The sequence below is a fragment of the Poeciliopsis prolifica genome, unplaced genomic scaffold (genome assembly GCF_027474105.1).
Source record: "Poeciliopsis prolifica strain line A6 unplaced genomic scaffold, Auburn_PproV2 SCAFFOLD010, whole genome shotgun sequence".
Classification (NCBI taxonomy): domain Eukaryota; kingdom Metazoa; phylum Chordata; class Actinopteri; order Cyprinodontiformes; family Poeciliidae; genus Poeciliopsis; species Poeciliopsis prolifica.
The window spans coordinates 12,277,753-12,296,009 of record NW_026562385.1 but is presented as its reverse complement, the minus strand read 5'-3'; the positions used below and the strand labels follow the sequence as shown (position 1 = coordinate 12,296,009).

The 18,257-nt window shown below is 39.1% G+C and overlaps 2 protein-coding genes across 3 annotated transcripts; one reads left to right on the top strand and one right to left on the bottom strand.

The window, feature by feature from the left end:
• Window positions 1-166: 166 nt before the first annotated feature.
• dnase1 (deoxyribonuclease I) lies at window positions 167-5,182 on the bottom strand. 2 transcript variants are annotated; one of them, XM_055035850.1, is made up of 9 exons: window positions 5,104-5,182; window positions 4,037-4,196; window positions 3,651-3,739; window positions 3,453-3,533; window positions 2,667-2,782; window positions 1,437-1,549; window positions 1,202-1,356; window positions 1,016-1,109; window positions 167-318 (listed from the first exon to the last, which is right to left on the bottom strand). In XM_055035850.1, exons 2-9 carry the CDS (start codon window positions 4,172-4,174, stop codon window positions 253-255), a joined length of 852 nt encoding a protein of 283 aa, XP_054891825.1. In that variant the 5' UTR covers window positions 4,175-4,196; window positions 5,104-5,182; the 3' UTR covers window positions 167-252. The 2 variants fall into 2 exon arrangements, with proteins under 2 accessions (XP_054891825.1, XP_054891826.1); XM_055035851.1 differs by lacking the exon at window positions 1,016-1,109.
• Window positions 5,183-8,037: 2,855 nt separating this feature from the next.
• nat15 (N-acetyltransferase 15 (GCN5-related, putative)) lies at window positions 8,038-17,324 on the top strand. The gene is made up of 6 exons (XM_055036184.1): window positions 8,038-8,235; window positions 9,772-9,887; window positions 11,484-11,613; window positions 12,064-12,160; window positions 13,891-14,125; window positions 14,732-17,324. Exons 2-6 carry the CDS (start codon window positions 9,778-9,780, stop codon window positions 14,886-14,888), a joined length of 729 nt encoding a protein of 242 aa, XP_054892159.1. The 5' UTR covers window positions 8,038-8,235; window positions 9,772-9,777; the 3' UTR covers window positions 14,889-17,324.
• The last annotated feature ends 933 nt before the right edge of the window (window positions 17,325-18,257 follow it).

The window sequence follows — 18,257 nt, the reverse complement described above, 5'->3', positions numbered from 1 at the left end:
TCCCATTTCACCTCTTATGACAAGCTGAAATATATACAATCTTGTTGCAAATTTTGCGCAAGAAATGTTAAAAAGCTTTACTTTCCAGAACAGAAAACACAGCAATACAGCCGCAAGCTTTTGTTTTTTTCCCTCTTTTTTTGTTTCAGAAACAGGAAAGTCTGAGTTTGTGAAGACTTATTTTGATTTATTTGGGTCTTTGTATTTCATGAAATGATTGATGAGATCATCCTCGGTTGTGGGAGTCATGATTCAGGCAGAGAAGAGGGAAGTGGTCAGTTTCACCTCCACCGGGAAATGGTCGCTGACCGCCAGCGCCTGGGGGAGAAAGAGACGGAGCAAACGTCAGTCCAGCTTCCACATCAAAACACTCAATTCGAACCATCCAAATGCAGTGACTCACGCTGTAAAATGAATCATTTCACCACCTCATTTTAATGTGATATAAATGTATATGTTGTCGGTATGGTTTCTCAGTTCTCTTGGGGTATTTTTTTCTCTTCCTGCAGGTGTAGAAGCAGACTTCTCGCTTATTTTGACCAATTTCTGATTTGTGTTTCAGTGACTTAGAAAGAAAGTCTAGTTTTTCTAATTACTGGTTTGTACAGTGACGGCCTCGTGCTCCTTTGTTACCTCTTGGCAAACAATTCGGCATTTATTTTTTGCAGAATAAAAGCAACATTTGTGGAAAAATTGTATAATTTATCATAGTGTCATTGTTTTACATTGCAAAAACCTGGCGTTTTACAAACGTGTGGAGACTTTACAGAGATACTACATGATGGCACTGAGTGCAGCTTGATAACCATCTACAAATTATCTACAGTTTGCTTTTTAGTTGCTACTTTATGAAACTAAACTACAGCATTTTAAGTATTAGATCAGAATGTGATGTGTAGAGTTATTGGGCTGATGGAAAACTTTCATCTGTGACCCCCTAGTCACTATGACAGTGACCAACCCAAAACCTAAGGCCAAGAAAATCACTGTTTTATTAAAGTAGACTGGTTTTTACCAGGCTATGACTGAGCCTCAGGTCAGCCATGAAGTCATAAACCTGAGCGCTGCTGTACACCACTCCCTTCAACATGTCTGCTGTGACCACGATTCTGCAAGAAACAGAAGGACGAGTGGGAAGATAGTGGAGTTGACGTATGCATGTGTGTGTGTAGTTGTGTGTAGTGTATGAGTGTGGACGTACCTGTCATAAGGGCAGTTAGTGTGAGAGACGGTGGTATCAGCCGTACTGGGGATCAACCAGTGGAAGCTCTTGTCTGTGAACAGGCGGATCTGATCCCAGTCAGAGCCACTCACATAGTTACATCCTGCGTTGAAGTCCCCCAGCAGTACAATGTTCTGCATGGAGAGGGCGAAGGGTTAACGTTGCTTTATGATTTTCAGCGTTCTCACCATGTTTTTACTTTCAGTTTATTCACATTGGTGTTCCAACGGGTGCGGACGTCCGTCACCACATCATACAGGGCATTCGTCTCCACCACAGCAAAATCCGGAGAGGTGTGCTGGGGGATCAGAGTGAAGCTGGGCAATGCTGCAAAACAATCAGAGCAGCTGTTAAAGGCCTGAGCGTGGTCAGCAATAATCGGACAGGCTGTCAAGAGGCTCAGAGTAACTCTGGACGATCTGCTACGGAGTAATATTGACTAGTAGTAGAACACTATCCAAACCTAACCTTTATGAAAGACCAGGAGAGTCCACACATCCTTTAAAAAAATCTTACATTCATGTCTCTATAAATACGGCCTTAAAAAGTCTTAAATGAATAAAAATGCAAGTCTGTCGTAAACATGTTAATCACAGGGAATACAGTTTGTCATGAAATTTAGCATCATATATGTAGTTTTTTGAGTCTTGTTGTGTTGGGTCAGTCACACACTCAGTCTTGGCATTGATGTGTGGCTGGCAAAGAGAAATCCAATCAGTAGCCTCATAACAACCCATAACAACAGGATTTCTTCAGTTGTCTTTGACCACGTCCTCACAGTCCTTTTCTTTCCATGACATCTCTGAAAAAGGGATTTATATTCTGAACATTTTGAGCACAGAAAAACAAGGTCGTGACTGGAGTTTCCCAGATGTCCGATATTTCCATTTCCTTGACATTTGTGTAAAACAATTCCAATGTTTTGTTTTCTTGAAAATCCAAATTAAATATAGTGATATTGCTAATTATAGCATGAAGAACTGTGAAAAACTGATGGGAGGTGGTAAATTTTGCTGCAATTTCTAAAAATGTGTAAACAACAAATTCCAGTGTTTCCGGAAGTGCTTTTTACTGCAATCAACTTTTGATTTTCAATAATATATGTGAAGACAATGCCTTAAGATTTTATTTACGATGTATTTATGACTCCGCCGGACCTGCGCACATTGCAAAAAGCTTGTGGGGTCCAGTGGACCCTGTCTCTTGAGACCGCAAAACGAGATAAAACAAGAACAATTTGATGTTAACACTGGATTCAATATGAAAAAAGAAAGCAGAATGATGATAAAATGACTTTCAAAGACATCATGACCACAGTAAAGGAGAACATAAAAGTCTGGTTCCTTAGAGAGAAAACTAATTGAAACTAGTGATGGTTTAACACTTTTGCAAAGCAATCATTGGCAAAAAGCAGGAAAGTTCCCACAGCCTCTGTGAAGCTTACCGGTGTATTTAGAAGAGAACATGACGACGAAAGGTTCTCTCATAAAAGTGTCTGTTCCACAGGACTCACAGCCATCATCATAGGTGTAGCTTTTAACCACAGAAACACTCGCCTGCCTGCAGAGAGACGGTTCAAATGCATTATTTTCTTGCACAAATAAAATGTAACAAACCACCAAATCAACTTTGATGACTTAAATAAATTATGCTTGTATTTCTGTACAAATTTTGACACTTGTTGGTTTGCCTAAAATTGTCTCACTTTTTAAGTTGAGATCTACATAATAGATTTCTTCTAATACGTAAAGAGTTAGCGACTACACAAAGCATGTTTATCAGCCGTGTTGTTTTGCCCCTTAATTTAACCTAAAAGGAAGTAGGGCCACAATGGATTAAAAACATTTTACCCAACAAACTATAAAAAATTTAATCCAAAGAGGCAGAAAACTCTACACCCTTAACACCTGAGACCCTTTTTCAATCCAACAATATATTATTTTCTCCTTTGCTGCATCAAAATATTGTGTATGTAATTTATTACTGAGCAAGTGAAATCAGAAGAATTCCCAATAATAATAATTTAAAAAGTGTTTTTATTTGGAAAGAATAAATTTTCTATTTCAACTTGAGGTGCAAAAACTTTGGTCATCCTTCATTAAGCTAGCAACATTTCAACCTTCCACTACACAAAGCTTTGTAAGGTGAACAAATGATTTTTAACAGCAGACCTACTGTTCACATTCTTCAACATGAAAGCATGTAAACAGTGTGTTTTGGCTCGTTGTACCTGTACAGGAAGAGGTATCTCTCGGTGTAGGTGCTGCGGCCCAGGGGCTCACTCACAATGTAGCTGAACTGAGAAGAACCTCTACGGAAAACACACACATACACATTAAAACCACAACATATTGCTCCTCTCTTTCACAAAGGGATAGAAAAAGTACAACATGTCATGCAGTGTGAGCTGGGTACGAATGTGTCGAACTTGTTGACGTGTTCCATGAGTTTTTTGGTTGCCGACAGGTCGCTATCTCTGACCTCCTGGATCAAAATGACGTCGTATCGATGAACGATCTGAAGCGGGGTCACACAGCAAAACTGATTATTTTCATTCTGCTGGTTTTATAGATCTAAATTAGTTCAATTATCTTGTGAAGTCTGAATATGTGCTTACATATTTTAATCTGGTAGACTCAGTTTGATTGGGGGCCAAAGATGTAACATTTGTTAAAGTTTTAGCTGCTGCGGTTCGTTTTCACACTGATCTGTGTCAAACAAACCAAACCCTCTGAAAAACCTGTTCCCTACCTCGCCTGTTTTACAAACAACAGTAAAAAAAACCAAAAACATTTAAACACATGAAAAGCAGACCGTGCTGATGACGTCCATCAGCGTGGTGTTGGATGCCTTTGTCTCCCCAAATGTCTTGATGTTAAAGGCTCCCAGCAGGAGACTGGAGGACAGATGCAGCAGGCCAACAAAGAGCCCCACGGAGCATAGCGCGTGCATCCCGGTGCCACAGACGTTCAACCTTAATGTGGAAAAAGTCTCATTTAACAGAAGCATGTGGAACTGATATCATCCAGAGGTCGTTATATACTCGTCTTTTCAGCAAATCAAACAATTATTAATTGGCTTTCAGTCCATAAACTGTAATAATTATTGGAAGAAATGTCAACTTTGTGTCCATTGCTCTAAAAATACTACAAAAATACCAAAAAATAAATAAATTATATATATAATAAAAAATATATAAAAAATATATTTTGATCAACTATATAATATATAGTTATTCAAAAAGTTGAGTAACTTTTTTTTTTTTTTTTTTACCACAAAGTTACTCAAGTAGAGCTAACTGAGTAAATGTAGCTACTGCTCCTCACCTCTGGCTTATTGTATGGTGAAGGATATGGAAAGTTTTGGGCTCCTGATAAAGGCAACACCAGACGGCATAGGATCAAAGCTACTTTGACATATAACAAGATTTTAAACATAATTAAGCTACTTCGGGAAAAATACATCAAATTAACACAAAACTGGTTTCCTGCGCATTATTCCTACAGCAACAAAAGTTGTGGTAATTCTGAGGCTTTTGGGACATTTTTTACCAGGGGATTAAATGTCTCAGAAAAACAGAAAGACCGGTTTCGGTGTGGGAATGTGAAGCCTGGGAACACCTGCGCCATCACCCACAGCGGCGCGCGCAGGCACCGGAACCTTTAATGTCATATTCTGCTTTTTTTATTTTTATTTCACCTCATGCCTTTTATTTATTTATTTATTTATTTATTTATTTATTTATTTATTTATTTATTTATTTATTTATTTATTTTTTTATAAAAACCAGCTAAATATTATGCCTGTGATGTGACGCGTTATCCGGTTTCCACGGAGAGCAAACAGCCGTCGAATTGTAAATAAAGCCAAGAAGTGCGTACCTGTTCAGGGAGAAGAAGAAGAAGAAGAAGAAGAAAGTCAGCCGTGGACACAAAGCCTGGCTTGTTCCGGCCCCCAGGGCTTTTATAGGAACAGTGATAACGTCCCGCTTCAGGGGGTTTTGTTTACCTGCTGCTCCATGTGACGGAGGCATGCTGGGAGGAGAGATGACAGGAGGTGGGTTGTGAAGGTTGCTCAGGTTTTCTTTCATTATTACAATTCAAGGTCCATTTTAGACTGCAACAGTTGCACTGATGTCCCCTGAACCTATTTACATTTGATCACATCAACAAACCTCAGTTTTTATGAAGTTTCCAGGTGGGCAACCTGGAGTGGATCCATATCATCCACTGTGGATCTTAATAACTTAATAACAACTTAATAACTTCTTCTCGTTGTGACTTGATTTCTGCAAAGTGTCTTGAGTGTTTACAAAAGGGCCATACAAATAAAATTTATAATAATTATTATCATTATTAAGATGTAAAGGCAATAGAACAAGCTAGCTGTTTTCATGTGATATATCCAGATCATTTTTACAAATAATACTAGTAGTGTAAGAAATATTGTTTTGAAAAAAGTTTTAAAAAATATTTTTTTTAAGAAAAAAGCTTCATTGGAAAATTGTGTTCATTCCACTTGTGTGAAAAAGTTTGATAATTTTCTTTGTTTTAAAACGTAACAACAAAAATAAACATGTTTTTCTTTCATTTTAAAATCAGACATTTTTAATAATCGAGGATAAATTAGCTAATTTTTCCCATGTATCGTTTACGGCTCTAATCTGTTGTAAAGCTCACTGACTTTTGGTATAGACCAAGAAAATAATTGCATATCGGTGTCAGATTTATAGTTTCTGAAATTCTTGCACATAAAAATGTGACAACCATGTTTGACTTTTGTATTCTGGGCCCTGTACCATGTTACTTTGACTGGGCCATTGTTACACATACTTTTATTTTGATCTTAACCAGAGACGTTCAAACCGTGAGCCAAAATATTTAACTTAAAAGTGCTTGTCGGCCAAAATATAAAAAATAAAATAATGTTTAAAAATAAATACCTCGTTTTTTTACTTTCTCACCAATAAACAATGTGTAATATTTCATTTGAACATGTGTGGCAGTCACTTGTTATTTTAATTTTTTGTTGGAAATGGATATTAATAATAAACCTACTATTTCTACCTATGCTGAACAATAGATATCCCACAGTATAATGCTGCCACCTCCTTGTTCCTGTGTGTGGACGGAAATGTTTTTGCCCATTGAAACAGTGTTTGTGTTACAGTTGCTATATGACATTTAAGGCCTTAAATGTCATACAGTAACAAATAAAACCCACGAGATCATTAAGGTAACCGTTCATTTATAAAGACACTTTTGGATTTTAAGTCAAACACAAAAAAGTACAAAAGGACTTCATATCATCCTGCAGTCACTGAACTGGAGACTGGGATTTCAGAGTTTGTTCTAAAAGGATATTTTTCAACAACATTTTTAGTAGTTTTTATGAAATACTTGAACGTGTTGAACTTTCCCTATCAGTTCACCTTCCCTAAATATGTTCATTTATCGTTGGGTAAAAGTGGGAATTGGGAAGGCAGCAGCTGTTGGCCGTTTCTGATCAAGTTTATTTGGGGTTATGAGTGATGGAAAATTTCTGCTACCTCCCATCCACAGCTTCTTGACTTTCTTGCCAAAATCAACACTCCTCCCATTTGGCTGTTATTGTATTTGCAGAGTCGCTTTTTGAATTCATTCTCAGTCGATATTTGAGGTTTTCCCTCTTATGAAGCATGGAGAGGTCTGTAATTTTCATTATATATGTATATATATTTATTTATTTATATATATATATATATATATATATATATATATATATATATATATATATATATATATATATATATATATATATATATATATATATATATATATAACATAAAAGAAAATTACATTGGATAATTTTTAAGTTAAGTAGCTTTTTTTTCATTAGCTAGCTTGTTGACTTGGACTTAAATCAAGGTTTTGTCAGTTTTCCAGCTGAATGACTGATTGTAATGCTACCACTGTGATTTTACTGAATTGTGTGTATGCATCAAGGCTTAAAGGCAAGTCAAACTTGCATCAGCACAACCAAAGTCCACTTGTCTATGTTCTTTACGAATGTGACAAGACAGATCAGGTGAGATGAAGAGCTTCTGAAATCCATCGCCATGGACACACATGTCCCCCGAGATCCTTTGATGATCTTGGATTTTGAGATACAGGAAGCAGAAAATAAATGTTGAGCTTCAACAGCTGGATGACTTGCTTGTTGGTCTAGACAAAAGATGAAGCTCAAGTACCTGTGAAAATTTCAGTCTCAAAACAAATCTGCTTGGATTGATGCCCCCAAAGCCTGTAAAACACCTGGACCCAACAAAATGAAAGTTGTTCATCAGAAATATATAATTTTTACTTCATCCTATATCCCATATAATTTTTTCCCCTGCTGTCAAAGTATGTATTTGCTTGTTTTTAATTCTGTTCTGACGGATAAAAAAAATGTAATTAAATCTGATGTAATAATTGTCATTTTCTGCATCTATCAGTGTTGGTAGCAATGAATTTTGACAATTTCAAGCCTGACAGCTGCAGGCTGCTGGACCAGCATGTAGCAGCCGTTTAACAACAGGAAGAAAACTGCAGCAGAAGCAGAGCCAGGCTCGGGACGAGAGGATGAGAGAACGGAAAGGAGACAAAAGAACTTGTTCAGGACTGCCTTCATGTTGAGGAAAGAAAGAGCTCGCACACTTACAGTGACGCTAGAAAAGCATTGTCTCTTACATTTTTTTTTAAAGCGCAGTCAACACTTCAAGTCACCGTGTGGCAGTAAAGTGCCAGTAAACGTGCGTTCCGGTCTAACCGGGCCATAGAAGAAGAAGCCTCGCCTGTCAGGTTACAAACAGGAAGAAAACATCCAGTTGTTGTCCAACTCGCGTTCGAGTTGCTCAGGAATGAGGCGACTTTGAGGGCCGGAAACCAGCCGGGGTGTTGCCATGGTGTGTCCGAAGTAGTGACAGAACCGACTGATAGCCCGGGAACTCGGCGCTGCTCCACTTTCCTCCGGGTGCGACTGTTTGAAACGAGGTGAGTTAGCTTAGCCACCGAGCGCTAGCTTGGGGTTAGCCTGTATGGAAGCTGGAAGACATTTGGGCTTCCTTGGAAAATGAGGCGTTGTTTTGCTGCGCGTTGGTTGGCTTCCCGCGTAGCTCATGTGCATTTTGTGGTTTTTATCGAAGAGTTTTATCTCAATGACAAATGGAAACTGTTCAGCCCTCCCTGCATCACCTGTCCTGCTCTGAGCTCAGCCAGAAGTTCATGATGCTCGCAGCGGGTTGGGACAGTGTGATAAACATCCGCGGCTCCATCCGGGGGCACGTTAAAGAGGATCAGGAGAGAAAGCAAATAAATCAACCTCACCATTGCTTGTATTCATTTAAAAAGCATGTTTCATTTATCCCAAAAGGAAATTAAATGCTGTAACGTATATCACCCCATTATCTTCAAAAATCATCCGGTAGCAGTCAGTCTTGAGGCGAATCGGAAGAGGCCTCTGACTGAAGGTCATTGCTGTATGACTGTCATGACATTACAACAGCTCACTTTCTGGGGAGCAGAGAAGATATTCCACAGTAGCATGTAATGAATGACGTCATCAGTCGTTGACCATCAATGCTAACTGACCTCGTTAGCTTTAGCCGCTCCTCTTCCTGTTCACTTCCTGTACAATTTGGGGTCAAAGTTCTGGAATTATTTGAGCTTTAGAGATGCTGTTCAGCTTCTCCCATTTGTGAAAGTATAATAACTATTTGAAAGTTCAAAAGCAAGAGCAAAAATTCTTCCATCAGCCCTTTGATTGTGATCCAAAATCAAAGGGCCTGGCATAATGCTATATAATGACTTTATATAGATGGTATTTTCACTACCTTTGATGCTATTTCCTCTAAATTTAGTTTACAGCGTTCCTCCCTATTTCGATATCTCCAGATTTGTGACTTTGTTCGTGACATTAGTCCCTGCTTTCCAAATTTACTCCCAAAGGGAGGAATAGACATCATTTTGCAAACTCCAGCACAATATAGGGGACTCATCTCCAAAATATATAATAGCATCTCATCACTCAATACAGTAAATCTCAATGAGATCAGAGCAGAATGGTCAGAAGAACTTGGAATACACATCTCTGATGAGACTTGGAATCACGGATTACGTGGAGTGAATGGGTCAACATCATGCGCTCGACTTGGACTAATTCAGTTCAAGGTCCTTCATAGGATTCATGACAGTAGAGCCAGACTCTCAAGGATTTCTCCTACAGTCAGTGAAACCTGTGCTCGTTGCCATATAGCTAAGGCAAATGTATCTCACATGTAACAAACTGTGCAACTTCTGGTCCACAATTTAATAAAAAAGAAATGACAAGACTTGTTGGATCCACATTTTACACTTTTTATTCTGATAAAGCAGCATAGTCAAACAATCTCGATTGACACAAACACTCCCTCTAACCCGCAACTTCAAGCGGTTAATATTTGGAAGCGATTGATGTGTGACCGTCAGGCATCCTGAAGCTGTAAATGCAGTCTGACTAAACCTCCCTGTGGTGTGTGTTGACCTCTGCAGGTGTGAATGAGTGACGTGGTGCCTCCCACAGCTCTCAGTGAAGTCCAGCTCCGCTTCCTCTGTCACGATGACATAGAGAATGTCAAACTACTGTGTGGCGACTGGTTCCCCATCGAGTAAGCTTCACCATTTCTGAACTTCTCTGCGAATCCATCAGTCAAGTTTGATTCGCAACTTGACTGATTAAGCGACAAGGCAGTTCAAAGTGCTTTACGTCATAAAAAAACACACACACACACACAAACACAAAGTTATAGAACACACTAAGTGAACAATTTTGAAGTGTCACTGTTTCACATCAAAATGTTGAATAATGAAGCATGAAAATACCACCAAGAATTAGAGAATCTGTTATTTACCTTTATTTGCACAGATGGTTCACATTCTGCAAAACAAGTGAACATTTGTTTGCTTAGTAGTCCAAAGTGCTCTAATGATATAAATAAAAATTACATTTGAAGAGATTTTTCTGAGCTTTTTTCCCCAATAAGTGTATTGTTAAAAAAAGGTATATTGTATATTTTTGATTTTGGCTATTTCATATCTACATATAGAGACTGAAGTTACTGTGGACTTTATTCCAATCGATGAGCAATAATGAGCACACTCTTGCTGAACCACTAATAGTGCGGCTAGTTTTTAGCTTAGCACCTTTGCTGACTTTGGACAAGTTTAGTGCAATTAACATCCCCTAAATTAAATTTTCCATATAAATTCTAAAGCACTAATTCACCTTCAGTTCTATTCTTTAAGTGGTAAGACATTTATATTTAGGCTCTAATTCTGAAGTGGGGTAAGACTGCTTATGCCTCAGTTCCATTTCCTTTCTTCCCGTTCTCTCCCCTTCTTGCCCCCCAACAACTTTACTATAAAGAACAAACATGCAAAAACAAACTAAAGTACAACCAGTTGAGAAAAAGGTACAAACATAAATGCAACATCAAAGGGCGTTATTAAAAATAAGGTCAAAAATTAAATTGATGCTCGAGAGCGGTAGTCTTTCAAGTGTAGATATAATTGGAATTGAAGTTAGTGCTTTACCATTAGCTTCTGCTAAACATCACATTGAAGTAGTGCTTTGATATTAGTTTTTTCTAAATGTCATGTTTAGTACTAGTTTAGTAATAGCTTCCATTAACTATTGTATTGGTTAGCTTTCTCTACATACTGTTAATGTAGCGCTTTAGGTTTAACTTTGACTTCCACTAAATATTGTGTTAGTGTCACAGTTTAGCATTAGCTTCCAGTGAACAGCGTGTTGGTGTAGCGCTTTTGCAGTTGCTTCTGCTAAATACTGTGTTGGTGTGGTGCTCAGAATTAGCTTTCACTAAATACTGTGGTGGTTCATTTTTAGAAAATGAATGTTTGTGAATAGTGGTTTATTGCTAAAGGAACTTATTTTTTAGCTAGCGGTGCCCACCGCTGTGCTGACTTAATTATTCAAATTATTATGTCACATTTTGTTCACAGAATTGTTTGGATTTGATGTAATGAACAGACAAGGTATTTTAAAACTGTAAAGTGGAAGGGAAATGATACTTGGTTTTCAAAAAAAAAAAGTTAATAAAATTCTACGACCCAAAAGCTGAAAAGTACTATTTGTATTTGTGTTCACCTTGAAGTTTGTGGTTGTTACAAATGGCGGAAAAATGCTCCAAAGGATGTGGATGTGTTTTTTTGCATCTGTCATTCTGTGTGGCATTTGTTTCCAGGTACCCAGACTCATGGTATCAAGATATCACCTCCAACAAGAAGTTCTTCTCCCTCGCTGCCACCTTCAGAGGAAACATCGTGGGAATGATCGTGGCCGAGATCAAAAGCCGGACCAAAGTGCACAAGGAGGTGAGTCGGTCCGGTGGCGCTGATTGAGCAAAAGCGCGGCCGGAATGAGCAGTTTCAACCTGTTCTCTGTGGAAATGTTGTGAACAGGTGTGACTCTTCCAGCCGCGTGTCTAAAGAGTCAGATGGTCTGTTTTTAGTGTGTTAATTAGATAAACCCTCTCTGACTGAGAGAGTCTTTAGTCTGAATGAAAGACAACATGCATGGTGAGAACAAAACTGTGTCGAGTACAGACTTAAAAATCTGCTTCGCTCGCTTAGGCCACGTTCTTCTCCCTAATTTCCATCAGGAATTATTTGCATCTGTAGAATTTGCCTTCCTGCGGCTAGTTTGCGTAGACAGAGGTCCAGTATGCGTCATGCTGAGAGAGAAAACTCAAAACATGTTTAGGGTATTAATACAAATACTTGACAATTTAAATAAGTTCTCTAATGATCTTTTCTGTGTCTTAGGATGGAGACATCCTGGCTTCCAGTTTTCCTGTGGAGACACAGGTCGCCTACATCCTCAGCCTGGGAGTGGTCAAAGAGTTCAGGAAACATGGCATAGGTACAACTGCTTCCACAAACTATTTATTTTCTAAATCGAAGCTGCTGGTTTTTATGAGTTTTGTTAAGAGTTCTTGGTTGAACCTGAGGTTGATAGTAAATGGAAGACCAATTTAGACTGTCTTGATAGATAAACAGTACAGACACATTGCAATTTCAAAATAAATCCCAATCCAATCTCTGTGGAGGTAATGTTTTGTTATTCAAGTTGGATGCATGCAAATATTGTGTTTGTGCTTTTAAGCGTTCTTGAATTTATAATGTTGCAGTTCCATGTTCTATTAAAGTTACCTACAGTTCATTTCTATTTAATGAAACAGTCATTTTTTATTTCTGTTGTCAGATTGTTAGAAAATTATTCATCCCTTAAAAGGAAATGCAAAACCGCTAAAATGATGTCCTGTCCATTGCTTCTGTTTTTTTAATTTAGCATCCACAATGCAGGGCAAATGGTAGAGTACTATTCCTGCCAACTGTACATTTTTTGAAATTTTGCACAAAAGTACCGGGTGGAATTGTAAGTATTTGATACACTGCCAGCATTTCAGGTTTTCGGCCATTAAGAAAAACCGTAGAAAAAGTAGCAAAACCAGAAAATTACATTGAATGATTTTTAATAACGGCGCAGTACTATAGGTTTTCCAGGTGCATAGAATAATAATATATCACAATCAGATAACGTCAGTTGTTATAAAATGCGTTGTATCAAATATAACTTAATAAAATTTGACTTTGTAATTTCACACCTTCAAATTGTCTCTTTAAAAACTCCTGCTCTTTCTGAAATTCTGCCTTCAGGAAGTCACTACAACATGGCCTCTCTATGAACCCTTTAACAAAGTTGTTGCCAGTTTAGCACTCAGAAGTAGCTGCTATAATGAGCTCAGCAGATGCTAATTGCTGCCTGCTGGTCTGACAGGGATGAGTAGGGGAGGAGGAGCTACGCCTTGAAGGCGGAGCTGTGTCCCTCCTGGCGTTTTGCACAGCCGAATGGCTGCCATGGGAGATTAAAGGTTTTCTCAAACATGCATGAAAGAATCAAAGCAACACTTCAGGTTTGTTTGTGGAGAGAGAAAAAAATTATAACAAGCACAAAAAGACAGATTTTTTATAACACTGCCCCTTTAATTATTAATTCTTACTCACTGCAGCAGGGATTTGGTCCCAGTTCTCCAAGCAATTCTCCAGGTCTTTAGGGTCCCGGGCCTGTTGCTGGGAAACAGAGAGTTTCAGCTCCGTCGAATGATTTTCTATTGGGTTCGGTACTAGAGACTGACTGGCTGGGGCGCTCCAGAACCGTGAAGTCCTCCTTATGGAGCCTCTCCTTCGTTATCCTGGCTGTTTTTCAGGTCATCTTCATGCTGAACCACTCGGCCACGGCCCATTGCCAGAGCCAAAATCCAGTGACAGACGATCGTACTCGTCTTTCCTCTTCCTTCTAATGTGCCAAATGGAATGTTCTCTAATGGTCTCATCTGACCATCTGACTTTCTCCCGTGCCTTCGCTGGCTTCTGCCATCCACAGTCAGAGTTTGTTACTGAAGACGTGACATTCTCTCTGTGTCAAACTGCTTTGACACAGAGTTATCTGCTAGAACGGATAACTTTGTCCGTTCTCCTGTTATTGCTGATTGCTCTTGTGCGGAGGTAGCGATATTGTGCAATTTACCCAGAAGTGGAATGAAATCAGTTTCTTGGTCAAGCTGTCCTTGTTCCCCTGTGACCCTCCAGGCTCTCTACTGCTGGACAGTCTGAAGGAGCACATCTCGACGACCGCTCAGGACCACTGCAAGGCCATCTACCTGCACGTCCTCACCACCAACAACACTGCCATCCACTTCTATGAGAACAGGGACTTCAGGCAGCACCACTACCTTCCCTACTACTACTCCATACGGGGCGTCCTCAAAGACGGGTTCACATATGTGCTCTACATTAACGGCGGTCATCCACCCTGGACAATATTATATCCTTTTGTTGGAGCCAAAATGAGGCAAAGTGATTGGTTTCAGTGTTGAATTTGTTTTGCTTCGTTTACATTTTCTCACATTAAAATGTCCAAATAAGGTGAGTTTTCTTAGGATTTTAGTAGTGGTGGGCGTACTTTTGCTAATCTGCTAATAATGGAGCTAATTTTCAGCTTAGTGCTCTTGCTAACTTTGAAAATATTTAACGCACCTGATTTCCACCATAAATCTGACATCTGTGTTGACGTTTTGCTTATCGTCTTAAGACGATATTTTGATGTGGGTGTTTTCGCAGCAATTCACTTCCTCTCCTCATAATCTTTGTCCCCACCTCCTCAATAAAGTTATACATTCAGCAGGGAGCTAGATACAAACATGACTACAATATCTGAGAGCTTTATGTAACTTGTAAAGTTTGTCAAAATTAAGATTGTTCTCAGGAGTTGTGGCAAACTGGTTAGATTGGAAGTTAGCACTTTAGCATTAGCTTCTGCTAACTACTGTCATTGGCACAACTGCAAACCTGCCAAGACATTAAAGCCACTGGAAGTACATAAATAAGAATCCTTGTAATATTGTGAGTTTTTCTTAACCCTGCGTTCCACTGACTACATTCAGCACATCGGCTCCACCCTGGCCAGCCTGAGCCCCTGCTCCATCCCACAGAGGCTGTACCGCCAGGCCCAGTCGCTGCTGCGCTCTCTGCTTCCCTGGTCCAACATCGCCTCCAAAACCGGCATACAGTACAGCAGAACCATGTGACGTGGGCCAGAGGAGGGCCGTTCGCGACGGGAGCCGCACCTTCGCCGTCTTTGTCATCGTCTCGCCCTTTTTATCTGTTTTCTGATTTTTTTTTTTTTTTTAGGAGGTCTGCGGTCCTCGTCAGTCTTCCCCCTCCTCCGCTGTACAGACCAAATTCACCACATTCTCGATCACTTCCGGCTTCCCTCTTCTTGCGTGCATGAGAACGGACTCAGGTTAAGCATCCCCCCGTTCCCGCGCCAGATCCTTGCCTTGCCGATTCAAAACGCGTTTGGCGCCGAGCCTGCAGATTCACAGGGTCGTATTTCTAAAGTAGTTCCAGGTGATTTCAGAGGTATTCGCTTCCGAAGTAATCTTCTTCCCGTTACTTGGCTGTAGTCATGAACCTCTCAGGTTACCCTGCCTGCAACCTGTGTTTACCCCGTCACTCCTCCACAGCTGAGCCAATCCAGATTGACTTTGAGGGCAGATAGCGGAGCTAAAGGTCAGATAATGACACGCAGAGGTCAGCAGAGGTCGTACCGTGAGACTGAAATGATGGCGCACGCACACCAGGAACCACAGAGAGAGACTGAAGTTTTACGTCTCTTTTCATCTTGTCAACTACTGTCAGATACTATGAATTCTATTTGTATATATTATATTTAGCTAATATATGAATTTATCTTAATATGTATGTTGATTCTACTGTATGTTGTTATTGGGCTTAGTTTGACGACGACCCATTCTTGTCCCATTTCTTTTGCTGTTGTTTTTTTTTTTAAGTCTAGATTTAAGTCTCAATCATTCACAGTTTTGTAAAATTGACACTGAAAAGCAAATTTTATTGATGAGATTATCTAAATGTGATTAAAATAAATTTGATTTGACGAGAGTTGCTCTTTGAAACCATTTAAGTTTTCTAGGGATGCACCGGTTGCAGTTTTCTGGCCGATCAACGACCGGCAATATTTTAAAATAATCTGACCTGCCCATTACAATTTTGGCCGATCCAGATTGGTTTTTATCTGAAATGTGGCTAAATATTAGCCACATTTTCAGGCCTTTTGAAGAGGTAGACAAGATCAGGCTTTGCTTGTGAGTATCGGCCGATCTCCCAAAATCAAGGAAATCAGTGCACTCCTAAAAATTTTTCCCTACAAACACTAATCAAAATAAGTATTTTATTAACATTGTAGTTGAGTTCATGATGTTTCTATTGCTATACATTCTGACCACTAAATGATAATACAGAACTGTTTAAGGAAAAGCTCTCAACCTAATTTAAAAATCGTCCAAACATGGGCCTTGTTTAAAAAATTTTTTAAAGCTCACTGACTGCAGTCTTGTTTTTTATTTGTTTTGTTTTATTTGCCTTTTTGTTGCTGCTAGTACAAAGAAATTTCCAAATGTGAAGAAATTTTTGTTTGTCCAGATTTGAAAAAAAAAAGAAAGAAAATGTCCCAGTCTAGATTTTTATGTCAGCCTGTGAAAGAGATTAGAAAATACATTCACCTCATATTCCTGCACACGTGCAGCAGATGTGTGTTTTTGTGTGTTTATTTATCAGCACAGGATTTTTTTATGTTTCGTTCCATTTGAATTAGAAGTAAAATTTTGGAATGACGTCAAAAAACGCAAAGAAATAGTCTATAGTATCTTTTTTTTGGGTTAATATGTCGCTCACAACTGATAGCTCCAATCTCAAAATGTCCGAAATAATTTATGTGAGAGATATCTTATAAATCTTTAATTTGTTCCCACTTATTTAGCCGGAAACCAATGATTACTCACACAGGAAAGTGAGGTTGGAGGCAGCGCGCCTCCAATAATCTTCCTGTATGAAACGCATACTGTGAAAGAATATTTGTTGTGTTTATTGATCAAATTGATTATCCTGCTTCAGCATACTCTTTAACAGAGAGAAATAAACTACCATTAGTCCAAATATGGCTTTTAATACTGCAGTTTTATGCGTTAGCTGGCAAATCAAGTTTTGAGGTTGGGTTCGGAGAGAAATTTTCACCCTCCAAATTTCTGTTTCTATTTTCACAGGGTTTTTTTAAAATTATTATTATCATTGTCATTATTGCTTTTTCAATCTCGACTCACGGGTTCTAATGGAGCACGTGTAAGTGCCAAATGCTAACAGTGACATCAGGAAGCAACGCTGCAGTTTCTCAGTTTCGTTCTGTTCTGTTGGAGTTGAGAGGGATTTTAACACCCAGGAGCTAATGGATCAGCCAGTGAGCGAATAATAGATTGTTTTTTTGTTTGTTTTTGGGGGTTTGTTTTTTTTTACTTGGTATAGTACTGAGGTGAGGTATGGGTGACAGTGTGGACAGATGAAAGTTCTTTGTGGAAACCTTAACATTTCTCACTTTCCCTGCTCTGTGGAAGGTGATGGAAGTTCTTTGCAGACATTGTTTATGCAATAAATCTGTTTCATTTCAGTTATTTCAATGTCTTGGTTTCCTCTCTTTTTTTTTTTTTTTGTAACTTTTTCCCGTTAACATAAATACTGTTCTTTTTGACGTGACATTCAGAACCACTCTGAACATCCTGGAGTGGCCGAGCTGGAGTCCACACTTTGATCTGATTGGATAATCTGGAGATATCTCAAAATGGCTGACAGAGATTCTAATGCAGTTTGAGTTAAAGCTGGAACATTACAAAATATCAAAAAAAGTGAAATGCTCCGAATGCTTTTGTTTTTCTGGAAAAATCCAGTGTTATTCCAAATTCTGATACAATCTGTGAGAGGAGGAGCCTCTGATCCTGGGCTGACTCGTGATTCTTTCCAGGATGTTTGTTCTTCCCCAGCCTGGTGGAAAAGTGTGTCATAAAACTTTCACTATAAGAAAGTAACAAAGATCAGAGCGCTGAGTATTTGGGCTTATAGCCAAAATCTACCTACTGAGACTCAGTGATGGATTTATTTTTATTAAATTTTTTCCAAAAACTGGCTGGATTAACAGAAAACGACAAGCGTCGACCGACTCCAAGCAAATATCGGCCAGGATTCAACTGGCTTTGAAAAGTTGTTTGGCAGCGGGCCAGTTTTTAACCCTGCTAAATGCCCTTTGATCCTTTATTGCGTCCTGCCAATTTCCTTCTGGTGAAAGTTATCTATCACTAGACTTTTCTTATCTGTTGGGCCGATGGGAAGCGAACAGATCTCAGCTCCACCACAACAACAGTGCGCACCGTGAAAACAATGCTTGTAGAAAACAGTTTCCTTTCTGCTTTATTCTTTGACTGAAAAACAAAAAACCCCCAAAAAGAACTCCATTAAAGTATGTTCATCTGAATTCCAGCTTGTATTCATCCAAGCTCTGTGTTGCTTCTGGTGGCCACGTCTTCTACTTGTGATGGCGTACCACACAGAAA